Source organism: Amblyomma americanum, chromosome 4, assembly GCF_052857255.1.
Source record: "Amblyomma americanum isolate KBUSLIRL-KWMA chromosome 4, ASM5285725v1, whole genome shotgun sequence".
NCBI lineage: Eukaryota > Metazoa > Arthropoda > Arachnida > Ixodida > Ixodidae > Amblyomma > Amblyomma americanum.
In genome coordinates, this window is record NC_135500.1 from 191,717,471 (window position 1) to 191,732,417 (window position 14,947).

General features: G+C 46.7%; 1 protein-coding gene across 1 annotated transcript; it reads right to left on the reverse strand.

The window, feature by feature from the left end:
* Positions 1–268: 268 nt before the first annotated feature.
* On the reverse strand, positions 269–10,667 carry LOC144128895 (alpha-galactosidase A-like). Its single transcript, XM_077662678.1, has 7 exons — positions 10,436–10,667; positions 3,706–3,877; positions 3,442–3,616; positions 2,675–2,769; positions 1,967–2,128; positions 1,635–1,832; positions 269–696 (listed from the first exon to the last, which is right to left on the reverse strand). Exons 1-7 carry the CDS (start codon positions 10,603–10,605, stop codon positions 415–417), a joined length of 1,254 nt encoding a protein of 417 aa, XP_077518804.1. The 5' UTR covers positions 10,606–10,667; the 3' UTR covers positions 269–414.
* Positions 10,668–14,947: the final 4,280 nt, after the last annotated feature.

Genomic DNA, 14,947 nt, shown 5'->3' on the forward strand with positions numbered 1-14,947 from the left:
TGCCAAAGGTTTCCTAATAAATCAGCTGACTTACTGACACGAATTCTTTGTATCGAGATAGCATTACAAGGGTGAACGCTACAAGCATTGGGATATCATTTGTATCCTATCTTCTCTTGCCTGATAGCGAATCAGTAGAATGTGGATGGAGCCAGGTGTCGAAGGCAATAGTGACAGGACTCATTCCAGGCACAAAGAAGCTCTCGTACAGAATCTTCGACAAACGCTACGATAAAACAAGTAGCCTTAAAATAAATAAAAAATAGAATTGAGTCTAGTTAGTGATTTATTTCAGAGTAAAATGCGTTCAAGGTTCTTGAAATACAGATAATCGAAAGGGCTCCAGGAATCAGCAGCAGTAAAAAACAAGCACTTCCGTCCTAGCTCATGCCTCCTGCAAAGTAATTTTTCAGTTTAGGCTTGGTTAACAGTGGCCTTGAAGAAGAAGATGTCCAAAGGTGGCACGGTCACAATGATGCTTTGGTGCGGATAGAAGACTCCCACTAAGGCGTTGTCGTGAACCAGGTCATTGACCTGATAACCAGCTGAACTGTCCAGTCCCAGGTCTGATATGCCGAGCACGACTCTCATTGGTCCTCCAAAGGCATTGGCGTTGTGCACCAGGACAGCCATCGACATCCTACCGTCAGGCAGTTTGGGACTTACCCAGCGGGTCCACACGTCCGTGTTGTTTATCTAAGGATAATCAGAGATGCATGATAAGTACCCCAAACACAGTCATTCGGACAAATGCCACATCTGGTCGAATTTTTCAAGCGTTAATAATCTGGGCCATATTCGGAAGACTGTTTTACAGTCTAGCTCAATATTACGTGCAGCACACTAGCACTCGCAAAAGCATTTCACGAAGCTTTTTGCAAGCACAGGTATTTTCAAATGATGAATTGGGCTCGAAACTGAGTAATGAGAGTTCCCTAAGATGTTCTAAAATGTTTAGCTTCCACATTACTACTTAGAGTTACGACGGTAGAAAATTTTTCACGGCTGCCGTTGCTGAATGCTATTTTTATTTGGTTTTAATACGGCGCAAAAGAGATCGGTTACTTAATTTATTTTGTTTATTTATTAATTATTTCAAAAGTAATGCAAGTTCGAAAGAGCCCGATGCTTTTAATTTTACGTACCTTACAGCAGACTGTCATTATGCTTGTAGAGTGAAGGTTGCGAAATATAAAGTCTTAACAAAGCTGATATATATATATATAATACTACATGAGGACAGAGGAACAGAACTTCAACAGTGTACATTAAAAATACAATGTGGCATGCGCAGATGAGCTGCGATGTCATGAAAAAAATCGATCTGGCAACTAGGGTGATCAGAATATTGAAGAGAATAACATACAGTCACTGGTCGTCATATTCTTACAGACTCACTCCGAAAAAGGCAATTCGTCAACTTCTATTGCCGCTTGATAGTACGTCAGTCCAAAATAGCTTTAAACTAGTAATTACGGATAACATAACCACCGTATTTCATTTCCGTAAAATTCGTTGGCGTTTTCAAACAAGCAATAGACGGAATAGTTAAAGTTAGGACAAGCTTTCAACTAAAAGTGAAAAAGAGCCTGCACGAACTGTCAGTCTCTACAATATAGCGAATACTTGACTACCTTAGACAAGCGCCTTCCCATTTTTCCGAGAGGATCCTGGTTCACGGCGATAATGTACTTGTTAAGAATCAGTTCCTTGGATTCCTTGTCGATGCTCCTGAGATTGTTAGACATGATCATGGGGGCGGCCATTACGGCCCAGAAAGCCATTTGCAGGCGCTGCTGTTCGATGGTCAAGCCATAATTTCCAACGACGATCTGAAACGGGGTGTTGGAATTAGGTGGTATATGATCGGTGTATCTATTACAGGCAGGCTTAGAGCGCTAGCAACGAATCATGTCAAGGAAGCGGACAGGAACGCTTATTGATTATGATTGAATTAAGGACATACCGCATCGGGGTCCGTCCAAGCACCCGGTCCGGACACCTCTGTCAGTATGTCCTGGTTGGCGGCTTCGTATTCGACAGCGCCGTAGATACTGTCCCACGAGTAGCCAATGTCGTCGTAGTTCCTCCACGTGTTGCAGGTCTTCGATATGTTCTTGTAGTTGGGCTAAAGTGAACGAGAAATGAAAGAGCGTGCATTTGTTGCTGCACGGCTGTTTTCATTCGAAACGCGCAGCGTCCTGGTAAAACAACGCTTGGAGCTGCTTGGAGGACTGAGCGCTAGTGAGACAGCATTCACCATAATTACAATGTGTATTCGTAAAACTGTGCATCTCGCATTAGGTCATACCTCGACAGCAGACCTTTTTTTTATTACTCACCACTGGATCTAATTCGTTCACTGCCTTCTTCTTTTGCCTGTGTCAAATTACGGTCGCATAGACTTTTGCTAGAACACGCACTGTGTATTGAAACACTTTTCCAGCGCGACCTGTTTGTTAGAACAGGATGCATCCAGATGCTGCTTCAAATCGGTGGTATGTATTTCACGGCAGTTTTCCAGATACGTTCCCGTGGGTATCGTTATATATTAGTAGTAAAGTGCATTTAGGTGTATATATGAGAGTTAGCAATGTCAAAATAGGTAGCATCCAAACATGAAGTCTACTGCTTTCCAGTACGAGTCATGCAAGTGACAAACCATGCCACTCACCGTGATCCCAGCTTTCTGCTGGTAAAGGGGCCACTCGCAAGAGTACACTATGTCTCGTCCAGTGGACCGGATAGCTTGGCCCAGCTCCGTGTACACTGCAGTATTTTTTTAACTGCCTTAGATAAGCAAAATAACCGCTGAAAGTAGTTTCTACTGGCATTATTATTCCGGTACCTTCAGCTAACCCCTTACCGTAATTTTAAAAAGTGCACGAGCCTCCCCTGAGGCAGAAGTCAGGAAGTTTGAAAGCTAAGTAGCACAGTGTAAAACGTTGTTGCAATCGAGTGTCTCGAATATTTCAAATTCTCAGAAAAAAAAACATAGCTTTAAATGGTCCAGGGCGACTTGTCCTTCTCTGAGCCAACCTTAAAATTGGTGCCGTTATATTATCTCGAATAGTTCCAACCGTCCCTTACGTCCACCTTGTGGTGCCAAGGGTGATCTACAGGACACGACACATCGCGGGTGGCATATAATTTTACAGCTTAATAGTCACATGCTCACACTGTATCGGGGAAACCTTCGTAGAAGCATGCTTGCAATAGGCTCTGCACATTTTCTATGCTAGATAAGCTAGCCGACGAAGAAATAGCGAAACAAGAAGTGCTACAAACACATATCTAGTCATTTTCTCTGCTCAGCATAATTGCATACAATCGCGGTGCTACGAACTCTACGTTAGCATACGCACTCGACGAGCAAGAACTTTGACAGACCACATAGAGTCGAACTCGAGACCTATATGTTAAAAACAAAGTAAAACATACGGTCATCCATTTGTTTTGGATCTGCAGAGCAGCCGTCGACCTTGATGTAATCCACACCCCACTCAGCGAATGTCTCTGCGTCTGCCTTGTAGTAGCCGAAGCTGCCAGGGCAACCAGCACAAGTTTGTGTTCCGATGTCGGTGTAGATGCCAAACTTAAGTCCTCTGTAATGAACCTGGATACCGGAAGGCAGAAAACTGTGGTTGTGCGAGAACCTTGCGTGAGTATCACGTACTGCAACCGTGTACATTATTTCTTCCGTACCTCGTCAGCAACAAATTTCATGCCCCTCGGAAACCGCCGCGGGTCGGCAATCAGCTTTCCTTGGCTTCGGTAGTAGAAGCTCCAGCAGTCGTCTATGATCAAATACCCGTAACCAGCATCCTTGTATCCGTCGTACACCATTCGTTCGGCCATTTCAGAGATGAGGCTCTGACTGAAATAAGAGCATGAACCCCGGCACAAAACAGGTACTGCGCACCATGTGGGCGATTACTGTAGAATGCCACTTAAACAAAGCTAAAAACGGGCGTAGGCTAGAGTCTTCTATTTCGCAACAGCTAATATATGCAGTGCAAAATAAAATTAAATTTTTGTTACCATGTCAAAGTTTGTGTATAAGGACAAGCGCTGAGTTAAACAATGCCGTTCTCTTTCCTGGCTGTGTTTCCTTTCAACTTAGTACCTTTTGTTCATGGAATCAGTTGTTCATGGCATTTTGAATAACTTAATGCCTTTCAGGTTTCATTTCGAGCACTTACATAGAGAAAAAATTAGAGCCGCTTCCCCCCCCCCCACCCCCCGAATAGCCCGATTAGTGACGGACGCCAAGTAGTTTGGGGAATAATTAGTACAGTATTGACGCTACGCCCGACCGTACGACGATTGCGTTTATTATGTTATGGTGGGGTTACAATTTAGGTTGTGAGAAACGCGCAACGGACTTGCGGGTCTTGAGGGGCTGCACGCTTCCGGTGAGCATCACGAGAGCGTTCCTTCATTGCTGTCACGTGCGGGATAGGAGAGTGGAAAAAATCAAGAGGTGAGAGAAAGGGATAAAACAGACGCGCGAGCCGCAGCCACCTACGCCGAAACGGCGGCGATGGCTGCGACAAGAGCAAGATGCCCATGTGTCCGCTTTATCACACTATGCGCTTCAATGGAATCGAAATACTAAATACACTGATTTTATTTGCAATGACAGTGCACGTTCAGGAACCCCAGGATGTCGACATTACTCTCGAGCCCTCCACTACGCCGCCTCTTTCGTTCTTTCACTCCCACCTTCTTTCCTTCCCTCAAGGGGCGCTTGAAGTGCCCACCGAGAAGTGAGACAGTTGCTGCATCTTTTCTTTCCTCAAACCCAATTAATCGCGCATACGTACAACGCTTTGAGCAAAGCGCTCTACCTCGGCTGTATCTATGGCCTCCCCGTTACGCGACTGTTGTGCCACGTCACCGGTGGCGTCTTTGCCATCACTGCGGCGGTGTAGTCACGTGATCGTAGGCAAGCACACTCCGCTGGACGACGAAGATTGTAACGCGAGGCACGAGGCGCAAACCGGAGGGGACGATTCGGCCGACTACACGAAACTCCGGAACGAAGCTGATAGCGACCGCTCTGAAACAGCGTTGACATTTGAGTTATAAGTGCCTGCACACCTCCCCCCCCCCCTCCCCCAGATAGCTGATATTCACTTGAAATACATTGTAAAGCATAAGCGAAGTGAGAAGTGACATATTCGGAACCAGTCTAACGTCTTATTATGTAAGACTTAAGATGAAACCTTTGGGCTTGCTGACCCACTCCTGAAAATTTGGCTGTGAGAGTCTGAAAATATGGAAAACTTAGGCGACTTGTATTACCAAAATTATCCCAGTTAGCCGCACTTAGTGTCTCCATTTGAGCCTCAAGTTTTCCTTATCTTTTTTCCTTAAAAATGAATTTTGTTTTAAAACGTACACTCCAGGAAGTATGATACCTATTTTGGTGTTGCTGACAAGACCACGGCAATGGGCGTGCGTTCTGAACGACGGTTCAAGCAGGGCCAGCTGGTCACATTGAAGGATGTCGTTGGGTTAGTAGAACGTATTTAGAAAGAACCTTTGAAGTCGAGTAGATTATAATTAGGGAGTAATTACTCATTAGTGTATCCTTACCAGGACGAATTTTTCAACTGCCAAGCTAAAGTATTATAGGTTTCTTTTGTTGGTGCACGGTAGCGCTCAGGTGTATGCTAGTGGGAAATTACTCTCTATATGATATAGTGAGGTAGGTTTATTCTAGTAAAATGTATTTAGGGGAATCCCTCAAGGCGCAGTAGATTTGAAACAAGAAGTAATTACTCATTACCGGGATCACTTCCTTAATTCAAATCTTTAACTCTAACTTCTTTTTTTAATACGAAGCTTCTGTGAAAGATGTTTATCTTTCCTTTCGAGCCATATATGGCTGCGTTTGGGTGGGTGCTAATGATCAATTACTCCGTTTTTATAGACTTGTTCTCCATCTACGAGGCAGCACAAACAAACAATCGTTTATTCTGTGTCCTGCATCCGCTAGGCAAGAGAAGGAGACAGTCATTAAATCTGCGTCTTACATTCACTAGGCAGGAAAAGGATATGATCATTAAATATGCCTCCCCCGTCGTGAAGGCAGCGCAAACATTACTCTAGCTTAAGCTTGAGTACTTTTCGTGCTTTTGCTCATTACGCCTCGAGCATCTTGCATTCCGAACTGTTTTGTTTCGATTTTGCTTCTCCTCCGAACACTAGCGCCAAATAAATATGCAGCCACGCTTCATACAAAATGCATTCTGCAGCGAAAGTCTCATGTGCACAACCGGGACGCTGTTCGCGCATAAATTAGATTTAGCACCCGTTAAGGAGCGAGGCTTACAGGCAAACAGTGCGGTTAATTCGCTTCGCGTATTGAATCCTTTATATTCACAGAAGTTGCACGCGTTGTCTGCAACGGCATGTAAAAGTGTGAATGCGCAAATGAAGCGTTTGTGAGCGCTGCAGGAATACCTCAGCCTGCAGCGCGTGCTCATATATGCTTTGGTTGCGTTGCTCAGGGCGCAGCAAATATTTTCATAAAGGTCCTCACTCACACACTTCATACGCAGGAGCTACGAGGTTTGATCACCAGTTTTCCCCGGGCATTCACCGTTTTATTTTGTGTGTTCTGCTGTACGTGACATTTTTCTTCTTATTTTACTTTTGTCATATTCCCGGTGTTCTTAGCTTCCTTTTAGTTTTAATCTGTTCCATATTTCCAGCTGCTGCATCCCGGCCTTCCTGTGTCGTTTCCCTTCCTTGCCTGGGGTTCCCTGATGTCCCTGCTGTGCCTTAATCGCTTTCCTTCTGTTGTCTCGAACTGCAAGTTCGCGTTTTTGTCCCGGGGCACGACGCTTGTTAGTTTAATAATAGTAATAATAATAATTGGTTTTGGGGGGAAAGGAAATGGCGCAGTATCTGTCTCATATATCGTTGGACGCCTGAACCGCGCCGTAAGGGAAGGGTAAAGGAGGGAGTGAAAGAAGAAAGGAAGAGAGAGGTGCCGTAGTGGAGGGCTCCGGAATAATTTCGACCACCTGGGGATCTTTAACGTGCACTGACATCGCACAGCACACGGGCGCCTTAGCGTTTTTCCTCCATAAAAACGCAGCCGTCGCGGTCGGGTTCGAACCCGGGGGCTCCGGATCAGTAGTCGAGCGCCCTAACCACTGAGCCACCGCGGCGGGGCCTTGTTAGTTTCCCGAAAAACTATTTTACAGTGTTGTAGCTCTTATTAGCTCTTTCCTCAGTTTCGCGCCACGTCACCGACGTTGGTGTCCGCGAGGCCACTTGTCACAACCCTGCCTCGGCTGGCAGATGGAAAAGGGGAAAGAGTGAAACCCGTTTTCTACTTTGAGGGAAGAGGCGGAAGGAAAAGTAGGAGACACAAAAATTACGTCTGCACACTAGGAGGAGATGGGTGAAAGTAAAAGGAGAAAGAAAAGAAGAGGAGAGGCTGGGGGGCGACGTTTAGCCTAGTGGTTTGGGAGTCCGCCTCGGCTGCAAGAGGAGGTAGGTTCGAAACCCACTTAAACGCACTTCAGAATATCACTGCCGTCCTAGGCAAGTCTGTATTCCTCTCAGGCTGTCTGACTTTGCAAGAAAAAAAATAGAACGCGTGCATGAAAAATTGTTTGCTGTCACATCACAGCTAACTCTCATATATTCGCGTTACACACTCATAACCGTCCTGTGTCCGTATTACCTTAGCCAGAGATAGGAGGAGGCTAAACATAATTTTCTTGACCTTTTTATTTTTAGTGCTTGCCTCCTTTTTTCTCTATCTTAACCCTTAAATGCTCAGTGTCGCGAATGAGCAGCACACCGTTTCCGCGCCGCTTGCTCTTTCATTCAAAGTTTAATGTCAACACGTTCTCAGTAGACAGTGATTTCCAGGCAATATGTTTGGCGTTACTGTGAGCCAGCTGTGTGTTGGGAAAGATGGCGCAAATGCGCGACTTCCAACGAGCTCGAGTATGAGCAATTGATTCAAGGTCCACCCCTCTACGGCTCCTGCGCACCCTGGCCTGCTGCCTCGGAGGTACAGCGAGAGATCGTCGGCACTGCGGGAAAGCGGAGCACACCCCTCTGTGCTGTGCAGCAGCTGGCCAGAGACGTCATACACGAGGAGCTCCAGGACCATCTCCTCGTGTACACCGACAGCTCAGTGGCCCGCGACAGCTGCTCCCTTGAAGCGGCGGCTACCATCCCCGCCCTGCGACTGCAAAGCCAGCAACACGCAGCCTTCCTGGGCTCCTCCACCACGCCGGAGTTGATGGCGATCCGGCTCGGGCTGGACCTGCTGCTCACCCTCGCCCCTCCGCCGCCCAGGATTGCTCCGCTGTGCGACTGCCGCACCGCCCTCAGCCGCCTGCAATCTAACGGCCGCGGTACCTCACTAGTGCGGGAAATTCGCTCGCGCATCGAGCGCCTCGCGCAGAGAGGATGTGCCGTGCGTGCATAGTGGGTGCCTGGTCACTGCGGCATCGCAGGCAACGAAGAAGCTGACGATCTCGCGACCGCTGCACACCAACTATTTGTCAGCGATCTGCCCCTTGCGCTGGAAGACGTGCGTGCGGCTATCCACGACCATCTCCGATACCAGCACCCCGACTCACGCATCGCAGGAGGTGAGCGCGTCGACAGTATCACCGGCTGTCGTGCACTTACACGGTCGCAACGTGAAATGATCCTCCGCGCGCGCATTGGCTGCGTGTGGCCCGGGGAGCGACGGGAGCGTCACAAAATCGCGACGAGTGATGTGTGTGACGGATGCGGTGCAGAGGAAACACTAGAGCACCTGCTCCTTCATTGCGCCGCATTCGCCAATGCTCGTCGCGATATGCTTGCGGCCTATAGGGCGCTGGGCATACTACCAGACTCCCTAAAGACGCTATTGTGGCCGCAGTGCAGTGCGCGCACTCGTGAGCGAACCTTGGTGAGCCTCTGTGCATTCCTAGAACACACGGACTTGACGTCCCATCTATTCTCCGTCAGGTAGTTACACGCAGTGACCGAACGCTCCGCGAGTTCTATTTCGAACGATTATTAACTGGACGCCCCACTCCAGTGCTGTGCGCGTTTTAATTCCTCCAACATGAACTAATCACGCGTACAACCTGGACACATTTCTTATTGTGTAAATAGTTTGTATATATTACTCCTCCCCCTAACCTCTCTTCCTGTTCTCTCACCTCTTTCACTGCATTTCTCCCTTCTTCCTGCGATCCTTTATTTCCGCTGCCCCAGCTAGGTGCTTCAGTATTGATGACAGATGCCGGGGCTAGCAAAAATCTTTTCCTGTCTTTTTGCTATTATTTTAATAAAAACCACTACCACCACCAACGAGCGTTCGACAATTCTTCGTCTCTCATTTTTTTTTTTTACAAATATGTTGCATTTTAAAAAAAACACGAACTTCTCTGCAAGACAAACTGCTTAATGTCTGTGGGCCTATGAGCTTTTTCGGCGCCATCGATTGGGCGTTTCACACAATTGAGAGGAGCTGCACGTAATGTACCAAATGCTAACGGCTGTCAACTGGCGATATCAGATTTCTTGAATTTAGCGGCAGTAAAATAATTTGGGTATTGGTGTTTGATTATTGGTACGTTACCTAGCATAATGTGAATATATGTACAGTATGAAGGTAAATTTGACTTTCTTTCAGAAAAACCTGTGTTTTTCTAGACTTACTCTAATTTTCATTTATGATTTCTAATCTTTTAGAGGACCATTAAAGGCTATAAGGGTAACCGCCGGTTTTCTACTGAGTTACTAATGAGTTTCTAATACGTTTGCCTGGCATGGTGCTCGTCTTCTCTGGGCGAAGTGTTGAAAACATGCGCCTTTGACCCTGCCTTGAGCACACCAAAGCACTTTGACCATGGAACTGTTTGGCCAAGCCAGCCTTGTTCCATTAAAATAAAATCACCGTCACCATCAGACCTTTATCTATGTGGTGATCACTTATCGATATCCACTGAGGTTATGAACTTAACGTGGTACTTTGCTTCACAATCTAGTTATGTATTAAAGAAGTTTACAAGCATGTCGTCATGCAAAATGAGACTTCTAAATAATGAAATGAAATTTCTATTTCATTATACGGATATAACCGGGCGCCGCGGGGCAATAAAAATTCACGATTCCACTTTTTCTTCCAGCATTGCAATTCTTATCGAAGGGGCTGGCGTTAATGCTAGCCGCGTTTACATGAATGCGACAGAAGTCGGCTCTAGTCTCCTTTTTGAGGTAAAGTGCAGGTGTTGAGAAGGAAAGGCTTGACTCGTCCCCTACTCTCTTCTTGGACGTTTTTGCACTTTCTTTCAAAAAGGGGACTCCAGTAGACTTCTGTAGCATTCATGTAAACGGTACTGCTCAGTCGTTCCTGGGCGAAACATAGAAAAGTATGGCGGAACACGGGTCGACTCACGTCAGGCAGTTCTCGTAGCGGCCTAGAGCGCACTGGTTGCACATGAACCTGGTCCAGGTTATCCATCCCATGGGAGGAGTGCGGGCCAAGCCATTCTCCAAGGACACCGCTGTCGGCGCTGTCAGAGAAGCAAGAGCTAAAATAATGCATGGTTTTCGCCAGAGGGACATTGTAATCACTTTCAAGTCAAAACGCCTTCATCGAATCGTCGCTGAGTGCGGAACGCAGTAGACTCGGTCCATGGAATGCTGCCGATAAGCCGATAAATTATCATCCATGAGGGAAGAAGCAAAAAACGTGTGGGGGGAGGAGGGCTTCAGATGAGGGCAGCAAACATTCTGCTGAAGAGATAAAAGGCGTGTATTCATCACTGAACTTTGATCAAATGTTCTGCATTGCGCCAGAAAGCGACACTGCTTTATCGCAAGCGTTCAGATTGTAAGCGAAAGCCCCTGTATAAAGCGATACCAGCGTCAGTGAATTGCGTCAAACGGCGATCTGCTCCTAAGACAAGGGGAATTTCAAGTTCACGGGTATTTATTTCATGAGTACTCTCGGGTAGAGAAATCATGCACAGTGTTAACTTTGCATCTTGAATATGGCAGAAAGCGGCAACTGTTGTTAATTGCAAACCAAAAGAAAACACGTGGCGCTGTTTGGTCACTATGTTGTTTTTTCGGCGCGATTTTTTGACGCATGCTGTTCTTTCCATGCGCTGTTTTGTCGCTGTGTCATTTTTTCAACCTGTTCTCACGCGTGCTGTTTTCTCGTGTGCTGCTTTTTTTCTGGTTGAATCACGTAAGCTCATTACGTACGTCTTAAGCCCTCATCAGATGGTTCACACCTTGCGTAGCAGGAAAAACCTGCAGAGCCGTAATGCAGCCAGGGGTTGTTTTTCAGAAGCATGGTACCATACTAGACACTCCTTACACCACCACCTATGCACGGGAGGGATTTTAGAGCAAGCAGACCTACTTTTAGAACTCCCTATTTATCGCTAGATACGTGTGAACAGTACTTTTTTTCAAAATTGAATCGAATACTAACAGCGTAACGAGAAAGCATATCTTATACTAATTGTAGAGTGAAAAAACCTAATCGAATGCCACTGCAGGGCAAAGGCCTCTTCCATGTCGCTCCAATTAACCCTGTCCTTTGCCAGCTGTACCCACCGTATGTCCGCAAAGTTCTTAATTTCATCCGCCCACCTAACATTCTGTCGCCCCCTGCTACGCTTGCCTTCTCTTGGAATCCACTCCGTTACCCTTAAGGACCAGTGGTTATCTTGCCTTCACTTTACATGCCCTGCCCAAGCCCATTTCTTTCTCTTGATTTCGACCAGGATGTCATTAACCCGCGTTTGTTCCCTCACCGACTCTGCCCGCTTCCCGTCTCTTAACGTTACATCTATATCATATGGAATATTTGTACGAATATTCCCTACTTGTGACGTGCGATCAAAAGGAACGGGCTGCAAAGGGTGGCGCTGTGGTAAGCCGCTTAACTGATGGAGTTTAGCTATAGCTGTCCATAGGCTTAACACTGATCCCCAGAGGAGGAATACAGCACTCCGATAGTATGTTAACTCTGACTCGCAGTGTCATACGTTTAGGAATATTAAGTTTTCTTACTGATTACGACAGCGCAAGTACTAGAGCCACAACTAGTTAGGGGGGGGCGCTAGCTATGAGCAATGGCCCCCGAGATAAGGTACAAAGGCAGGGTTTGCTAAACTTAATGGGACGAACCCTGCTGCGTCGACCAGTCTTGGAGGTCATGTATGGCCCCTGCGAATTCCGCCATACTAATGGATCGCGTCGCGGTGCTGAACTCTCTTTTCTGCACAGAGGAACCACGGTAGCATACTATGAGGCGTCAATGGGGGCCCTGTTTTCGAAACAGTCATCGAAGAAAACTTCAGCGTTTCTTGATGACCTTTATTTGAAAACAATTCGAAAGCTTCAGAATTTCATAAAATAGTATGTGGCATGTAGCATTTGAACATGATTTTAGTATTCGTTTCTGCATTTGATTTTTTTCGAATATTTTCATTCTGAGAGTAACACAAATCAAGGATATCTGAACATAGTTAAGGCAATCCGCAAGCAGTGAAGGGAGATTTACAATATTTTTATGCAAAAATTCGTATCAGGAATGCATTGAGCGCCTACACCATCACCTCGTTGTGTCCGCAAAATTTAATCCGTTGTGTCTGTCCACACCATTACAAAAGTCCCGAAATTAAAATACACTCTACTTGGTATCGAACTACAAGTCTCACTGGGTTTAGAGCCCACGTACCTTGTGTGCTCAACCGAAAAAAAATGCGGGACGCCTTAAACAGCTCCGCTATAGCTGCATTGCATGCGTTCATTTTCCAATGAGGTATCTGTACTTCCAAAGGCTAGTAGTCAATGTGAATCCTTGAAAAGCTTCACGACAGAAAAGCAAACCCTAAAAACGAGGACCGGAGCTAACAGATACAAAACCTCATGGCAGGCTGCATGAACAACGTTTAAAGCAGTTGACCATAACAGATAGTACCCACCGCGGTGGCTCAGAGGTTCCTCCGCCTAAGTACAAACAAACTATGCAGAGCCCAGGCGGTCGCCTGGAGGCAGTTACTAACATGTATCGGAACCCGCTGCAATACGACATGATCTACCCGGAAGAATATAACACCAACACGTGCAAGGTCTGCAAACCAGACATAGACACTCTTTAAAAAAACATTCTTTGGGAGTGTAAGGCACAACTGCACAATGCTGCTGTTAAGAATGGGGCAGTCGCCTAGCCAAGCTGCTGGTAGCAGCAGCTTTTTGTGGCTGCTCCATCCTTGTACCTTGTGCAAAGAAATATAATTTTTGCTTGCATTTGATTTGATTTGACTTGATTTGATAACCGGTGTTAATACCGAAACCCTTTCGTCGGGGTTCTCCACAGCTTTGCGCAGCCCTAGACTCAACGACAATCTCTGGGCCGTCCAGCTGGCCCTCCAGGCGGCGACGGGACAAGATCACGACGTCCCTACGTAGGAAACCAGGCCTGGTTGCACTAAACACTGTCGGCCACTCATTAATATATTACTCACTCACTCACCTCCACTAGAGCACCTTTTTCTCTCTTTCTTCTAAGAAATATATTCCTTCCCTTACGGCGCTGTTCAGGGTGTCCACCGAGATATTTGGGACAGATACTGCGCCATTTGCTCTCCTCAAAGACCTTTTTTTTTTCTGTGCCCTGCATGGCATCTACTATTGAAGCCGACCGCGTCCTCGAAATGCGACGGAAATAACCGAATAAAACACGACACAATAGAACAGGTGCACAACTGAAATTCGTGCGCTAACTTCGGTTGTCTCTGAAAATTGTTTTTTTCTTTTTTGGCAAAGGAAATGGCGCAGTATCTTTCTCATATATCGGCGGACACCTGAACTGCGCCGTAAGAGAAAGAATAAAGGTGGGACTGATAGAAGAAAGGAAGAAAGAGGTGCCGTTGTGGAGGGCTCCGGAATAAATTCCACCACCTGGGGATCTTTAACGTGCACTGACATTGCACAACACAAGGGCACCTTAGCGTTTCGCGTAGTGGAAACGCAACCGCCGTGGTCGGGTTCGAACCCGGGAACTCCGGATGAGTAGCCTAGTTCCCTAACTGAGCCACTGAGCCACCGCGGAGGCTTACTCTAAAATCAGCTTCGTGCATAGTTTATATCTTACGCAGCGCGCTATTTCTCGAACGTTTAATGCAATCTTGACAACTTAGTACAGTTGTCTGTCAAACTGAGGATGTTCTGCTGTCTAATTACACGCGAGACGGGATCCACGCTGCTGCCCGTGGAATGCCTTGCATAAAGTTTCTCAATACTCAGCCGCAGTGTCAGAGTTCGAACCAGACCGCGGCGGCCGCGTTTCGATGGAGGCGCCCGTGTACTCTGCGACGTCCCCGTGTACTCCGTGTACTCGACCCCAGGTGGTCTAAATTTTTCCAGAGCCCTTCACTACAGCACCTCTCTTTTCTCTTTCCTACCTTCCTCCCTTCCCTTAGGGCACGGTTCAGGTCTCGATCCACCCGGAAGTGACAGTTACTGCGCCTTTTCATTACCTAAAAAAAAGTCACTCAGAAGCGGCAGTAGAAGGCCGAATACTAACGCTTGGCAATACCATACTCACATGAAATGAAAAAATTTAAATTCGTACTTATTATTTGGTAAGAAATATACAACTATAACGTTTGAACAGCACATTTTGCGAAGAAAAATAAGAAACACACTAAAAATTTAAAAAATAGTCTTGTAGTCACGTGAGCAAGGCGCCCAGCCCAGCAGGCGCAGCAGGTACTCGTCGCCCGCTCAGCTCAACTCGGGCTCGCCACACCCGCTCACGGAGACGCCCCGGAACAGCGTCAGCTGGCGGGAGACGGGGCCGCAGCCAAAACATGGGCACCAGCCGGGGTAATGGACGCGTTGACATGGTCGAACAAAATGTTCGCCGTGGTCTTCCGTGCCATAG